Source organism: Thermobia domestica, chromosome 9 (genome assembly GCF_964235325.1).
Source record: "Thermobia domestica chromosome 9, izTheDome1.hap1.1, whole genome shotgun sequence".
NCBI classification, from domain to species: Eukaryota; Metazoa; Arthropoda; class Insecta; order Zygentoma; family Lepismatidae; genus Thermobia; species Thermobia domestica.
The window spans coordinates 238,458,826-238,465,123 of NC_137462.1; the positions used below are offsets into that span (position 1 = coordinate 238,458,826).

Below are 6,298 nucleotides of genomic sequence, written 5' to 3' on the forward strand. Positions count from 1 at the left end.
GAGAACTTTATGTGTGTGACGCGCTACCGCGATCGTGCTTGGAGGACCAAATTACATTCCTTTTCAGTTGGAATAACTATCAATCTGTCCTAAATACAGTCCATTAATTGTGTAATCCTTATTATGTGTTACTATTAGATATATGTTAAAACAACAAACCGTTGTTTGGATAAACATATTACATGGTCCTCTTTTCGGGCCGGATTCGTAACCGTTGTGAGCAGTTTTTAACGAACAGTGTGAACATTCTATTTCGGTTTTAAAGTGTTTCGTGTGTTAAGATGGAGACATTTGCTGTGAAGAAACGGACCCTAAAGTCCAAAATCACAAGAGCTGAAAAAGCCGTTGAGCTTTTGACAACAACTGAAGTGAACGCCATTCTTGTTCACAAAGAAAAAGTGATGGATCTTGAACGAGAATGTTCAGCGTTGTTGGAAGATTGTGCTTCGGTGGCAACAGATGAAGAATACACAAGGGAAGAAGTGGACATTGCGGAGATGGACAACAGGATAGTGAAACTGCGGGTGTCATTAATTGGATTACAAGTGTCACAACCCCCTCCCCCAAACCCTGTGTCTGAAGTGCAACAAGTGAGTGACATTAGGTTACCCAAACTCCAGCTTCCAGTGTTCTCAGGAAATCTCTTCGAGTGGCTTTCGTTCCATGACTTATTCGTGGCCTCTGTGCATAATAACGAGAAACTGACAGATGCTCAAAAAATGCAGTATTTAAAAACATCGTTGCAAGGGGAGCCGGCACAGCTTTTACAAGCTATGCAGATAACGGACAGTAATTATAAGGAAGCATGGATCATGTTAAACGCGCGCTATCATAACAAGCGAGAAATAGTAAACTCGATTTTGAAACGGTTAGTTACACAACCTTCCATTAAACAGGAATCAGCAGCCGCGTTAAGAAAATTGATAGACACCACCATGGAGTGTACGCGTTCTCTTAAAGTGTTGGAACAACCAATCGAACATTGGGATGCGCTCTTAGTGTACCATACAGCGGACAAATTAAATAACGAGACACGTAGGCAATGGGAGCTTTCCTTGAACTCAAATGAGCAGCCATCTTTTGAGCAACTCGCGGCATTTTTGAACAACAGAGCCCGCGCTCTTGCTGTTGCGGCCAATGACAAGCCGAGACAACCACCCGCCACTAGTGACCCAATGAAAGGCCGCGAAAAGAAATCAGCGTGCTCTTATGTCAGTACCGCTCAACGAACTCAAACTCAATGTGAAATGTGTAGTTCTGACCACCCTCTTTACAAATGTGCCGAATTTACCAAACGGGCAGTAGAAGATCGTGTCGCGTTCGTGAAGGAGAGAAAACTATGCTTTAATTGCATGCGCAAAGCATGTTGGAAGGACAAATGCTCATCCAGTAAATGTCGCAAGTGTGATAAGAAACATCATACATTATTACATTTTAATAGAAGTGAGTCGACGTCGAACCCAGTACAATCTCAGGAAACAAGTGTTGCCTCTCATGTGACTTCCGAAGTCAGTGTTCCTCATGTCCTATTGTGTACTGCTATCGTGAAAATATTAGGGAAGGATGGTGTGCCATATCCATTCCGGTGTATGCTCGATTGCGCATCAGAGTGCAGTTTTGTTACTGAAAATTGCGTGCAGAAGCTTGGTCTTCGAAAAATCAGATCCAGTGTGGTGATTTCCTGTATAACGGGAGCAGGGGTAGGAACTGCTAGTGCTATGGTGAATTTGAAGTTTCAGCCTCTAGGCGGAAGTTGTGAAACATTCGAAACCAAGGCTGTTGTAGTGCCCAAGGTGATCTCAAATCTACCAAAACAGCCATGTCCCGAAGCAACGTGCTGGTCACATTTGACAGGCTTAAGATTGGCGGACCCCACTTTTAATGAGGTGGGCACCATTGACATACTTCTCGGTGCTGACGTGTTTCCGTCTCTCGTGCTCGGGGGAAAGCGGGTCGGGCCCCCTGGCTCACCAATTGCTCTTGAAACGACTCTGGGATGGGTGTTATCGGGAAGTGTAGGTTCTAAAGCCAGCAACGTGACAGTGACATCATGCCGTGTATCATGTGAAATAGATTCCGCCCTTCAAAGGTTCTGGGAACTAGAAGAGCTACCTCAGCAAACGCACTTATCCAAAGAAGAAAAAGATTGTGAGCAACATTTTCTGCAAACCCACCACCGTGACTCACAGGGACGTTATGTGGTAAGACTACCTTTCAGGGGTAGCGCGCCAGCACTAGGAGAATCACGCGAGATCGCGATTAAGAGATTATTGAACATGGAACGCAAATTAGCGTAACAACCTGTGTTACAGCGGCAGTATCGTGAGTTCATGGACGAATATCTTAAGTTGGGACATATGGAGCTTATTCCCGCAAGTGAGAAAAATGTCCCCCCCGAAAAAAGTTGCTACCTGCCGCATCACGCGGTCTTAAAACCTACCAGCTCTACCACGAAAGTACGAGTGGTTTTCGATGGAAGTGCGGAAACAACTTCTGGGGTGTCCTTAAATCAAAGGCTCATGGTGGGCCCGAAATTACAGGAAGACATTTTTCCTATTCTAGTTCGCTTTCGCGAACATCGTGTGCCATTATGTGCTGATATTAAACAGATGTATCGTGCCATACGAGTGCACAAGGACGATGTGGACTATCAAAGGATTGTTTGGAGAAACTCGCCAAGTGAAACTATACAGGACTATCGCCTACTCACCGTCACTTATGGTACCGCTCCTGCTAGCTTCCTTGCCACGAGATGCCTACTCCAGGCGGTCGAAGATGAAGGGGAGAGATACCCGCTAGCAGCCGAAGCCGTGAAACGGGATTTTTTCATGGACGACTACCTCGGAGGTGCGAGCAGTGTGAGGGACGCAATTGAGTTGCAGCAGCAGCTAATTCAACTGTTACGGGAATGCGGTTTTGAGCTTCGAAAATGGTTATCTAGTGAACCAGAAGTGCTTGAGGCCGTTCCCCCCCACTTGCGCGAAATGGATGTGCCCTTCAATTTCAGTGAAGAAAGCAACTTTAAGACTCTCGGGGTGCAGTGGTCACCTGTAAGTGACGAATTTGGTTTCAGTGTATCCATCCCTCCTCCTCCCGCTGTGTGGACAAAACGGAAGGTACTGTCGGAAGTGGCCAAAATCTTCGATCCTCTTGGTCTTCTTTCCCCAGTGACTATCAAGGCTAAGATACTATTGCAATCCTTATGGAAGGAAAACTTAGGTTGGAATGAACTCCTTTCTCTTGAGACCAGAGCAGTGTGGCAAGCATACTGTGACTCATTATTTTTGTTACGTGAGGTGAAGGTAGCGCGATGTATCATGCCATCTGACGCTGTCAGCTGTCAGCTGATAGGTTATTGTGATGCTAGCGAACGAGCTTATTGTGCAGTGGCCTACCTACGATCAGAATGTGCAGACGGGGGTGTGGGCGTAAGCCTCATTGCGGCTAAGACTAAGGTTGCGCCCATGAAAGCTGTGTCCCTCCCCCGCTTGGAGTTGTGTGCGGCATTACTGTTGGCTAAGCTACTAAAAACAATTGCTAGTGCAATTAATCTCGATGTGAAAGAAGCTAGAGCCTTTACGGATTCTATGGTCGTGTTATCGTGGTTAGCTCAGTCACCGGACAAATGGCGAACCTTCGTTGCTAACAGAGTAGCGAAAATACAAAATATTCTGCCCGCCCCCCAGTGGGGACATGTCGAGAGTAAGGACAATCCAGCGGACTGTGCTACGCAGGGGGTAATGCCCCAGGAGCTCTTAGGTCACCCTCTGTGGTGGGAGGGTCCTTCTTGGATGCGCGAAGCAGTGTTGCCAGCGTCATTTTCTACTCCGGCTACCTCAAGTGGAGTTGAGGAAGAAAGAAGAAACTTTGTCACAGTCATGTATGTAAACACCGAAAATGACCTTGCGAACCGCTACTCCTCCCTGTCAAAGTTGAAAAGAGTGGTGAGCTGGTGTCGGCGGTTTATTCACAATTGCAGAAACCCAAAACAGAAGCTTCGTGGTTCATTGACCGCGACAGAATTAGAAGAAAGTCTTTTGTGCCTGGTCAAGGTAGTTCAACAAGGTACTTTTTCTACAGAGCTGAAGTGTCTGCAGAATGAACAGCCCCTCCCCCGCAAAAGCAGTTTGTTATGTTTAACTCCCTTTATTGACAGTGATGGAATTTTACGTGTTGGTGGAAGGATGCAGAATGCCGAGATGTCCGTGGATAGGAAACACCCTATTTTGATGCCCAAAAAGCATAAACTTACTCGTCTATTGGTGGAATGTGAGCATGCAAACACTTTGCATGGTGGGCCTCAATTAGTGCTGGCTACCCTGCGAACAAAGTTTTGGGTGCTGGGGGCCAGAAGTTTAGTGCGTGATGTCATTCACAAATGTGTACGGTGTCAGCGTTTCAATACAAAAACTCAGACTCAAATTATGGGTTCACTGCCAGCATCCCGGGTTAATCCCGGCAAGTGCTTTTCCAAAACTGGTGTGGACTACGCTGGGCCATATGTTCTGAAGAACAGTTATGGAAGAAGTCGTATTAAGGGTAAGGGCTACATTGTTCTGTTTGTGTGTCTCACTACCAAGGCCCTACACCTTGAATTGGTATCTGACGCCAGCACCAATTCATTTCTAGCCGCTTTGAAGCGATTTATAGCCCGCAGGGGTGTTCCAAGTGATTTTTATAGTGACTGTGGTCGAAATTTTGTGGGCGCTAGTAAAGAATTAAATCAGCTGTTGAAGGCCAGTGCGCATTCCAAGGAAAATAACCTGACCACATCATTCCTCTCCGAAAGGGGAATAACATGGCATTTTAATCCCCCATCTTCCCCTCACTTTGGTGGTTTATGGGAGGCCGGCGTGAAGAGTGTAAAACACCATTTAAAAGGAATAATGGGAAATGTAACATTGTGCTACGAAGAGATGTGCACGGTGCTGGCCCAAATAGAAGCTATTCTGAACTCGCGTCCTCTCACACCGTTGTCAGAGAATCCTAATGATCTCTCCTGTCTTACTCCTGCTCACTTCTTAGTCGGGGAATCCCTCTTGGCCCTCCCAGAGAAAGACTGCTCGTCCCCTAACCTCTCTCACCTTAGAAGATGGCAGCTGGTACAACAGCTTGTGAGGCATTTCTGGCGTCGCTGGTCATTAGAGTATGTCTTACCTCCAGCAAAAGGCAAAGTGGTTTACGCTACAAGATAACCTGAAGGTGGGCGACATGGTGATAATAAAGGAATCCAACCTCTCCCCACTACAATGGAAGCTTGGGAGAGTCAAGGAAGTTCACTCAGGCCGCGATGGAGCAGTGCGTGTAGTTACAATTAAAACAGCCCAGGGCGAACTGAAACGTCCTATTGTGAAACTGTGTTTGATCCCGTTCAATTCCCAAAATAAATAGGTCATGGCAGCGGTGTCGTGATAAGTGCATTGGCTGCTGTCCTATAATTTGTAAATAGTGTTTTCATGTTTCAGCGTATTAATATTCATCAGTCTTATGCAGTGTATGTGATTTATGTGATTCAAGGCTTGTGAACTCACTATTTTCTTTGAAACTTGAGCGTTTCAAGGTGGGGGCTATGTTTGGGCCATTCTGTCCTCTGCCAATTAAATAGTATTATTTTTTCTAACAGCCTTATATTCAATTTTGACAGTGTCTGTATGTAGTGCCAATTTTTGTGTACAGATGGCTCTTGGGGTGACTTTTTCTCTACCCCGAAGTTTCGCATACTGGTTCCTTTCCTCTCATTGTTCAAAATTTACAGTTAGGCCGCGTCCAAGCATCTTTTGTCAGTGTGTGGGAGTGAGAACTTTATGTGTGTGACGCGCTACCGCGATCGTGCTTGGAGGACCAAATTACATTCCTTTTCAGTTGGAATAACTATCAATCTGTCCTAAATACAGTCCATTAATTGTGTAATCCTTATTATGTGTTACTATTAGATATATGTTAAAACAACAAACCGTTGTTTGGATAAACATATTACATGTCCGCTTAAATGTTTTAAGTCCGTGAAGTCAGCGTGGCTTAATTCACACACTTTGTAGGGATTTCCCTTCTTCTTTGCAGTTCTGATGAGTAAAACGTAATGATCTGGATGATATATAGGTCCTGATTTCAATGCTCTCTTAATTTGCTTCTCTACGACTGAATGGACATCGTCAACTTCATTTTGACTGTGGCCCTTAATAAGAAACTTATGAGTGATAGCCTTCACAGGATATTTGATAACCGCGTACATATAAGCTGATATCATGAACTTGTTTTTCTGTTGTCCGCAGCAATTGTCTGAGTAAAATATGAACTT

General features: G+C 45.2%; 2 protein-coding genes across 2 annotated transcripts; both read left to right on the plus strand.

Moving 5' to 3' along the window:
- Positions 1–281: 281 nt before the first annotated feature.
- Positions 282–2,297, plus strand: LOC145661174 (uncharacterized). The gene has a single exon (XM_081726624.1). The coding sequence runs from the start codon at positions 282–284 to the stop codon at positions 2,295–2,297; it is 2,016 nt and encodes a 671-aa protein (XP_081582750.1).
- A 33-nt stretch (positions 2,298–2,330) lies between these two features.
- On the plus strand, positions 2,331–5,195 carry LOC145661175 (uncharacterized). The gene has a single exon (XM_081726625.1). It carries the CDS (start codon positions 2,331–2,333, stop codon positions 5,193–5,195), a length of 2,865 nt encoding a protein of 954 aa, XP_081582751.1.
- The last annotated feature ends 1,103 nt before the right edge of the window (positions 5,196–6,298 follow it).

Coding starts and splice junctions, on each gene's coding strand:
- LOC145661174 (XM_081726624.1), top strand. CDS start 282: ATGGAGACATTTGCTGTGAAGAAACGGACCCTAAAGTCCAAAATCACA.
- LOC145661175 (XM_081726625.1), top strand. CDS start 2,331: ATGGACGAATATCTTAAGTTGGGACATATGGAGCTTATTCCCGCAAGT.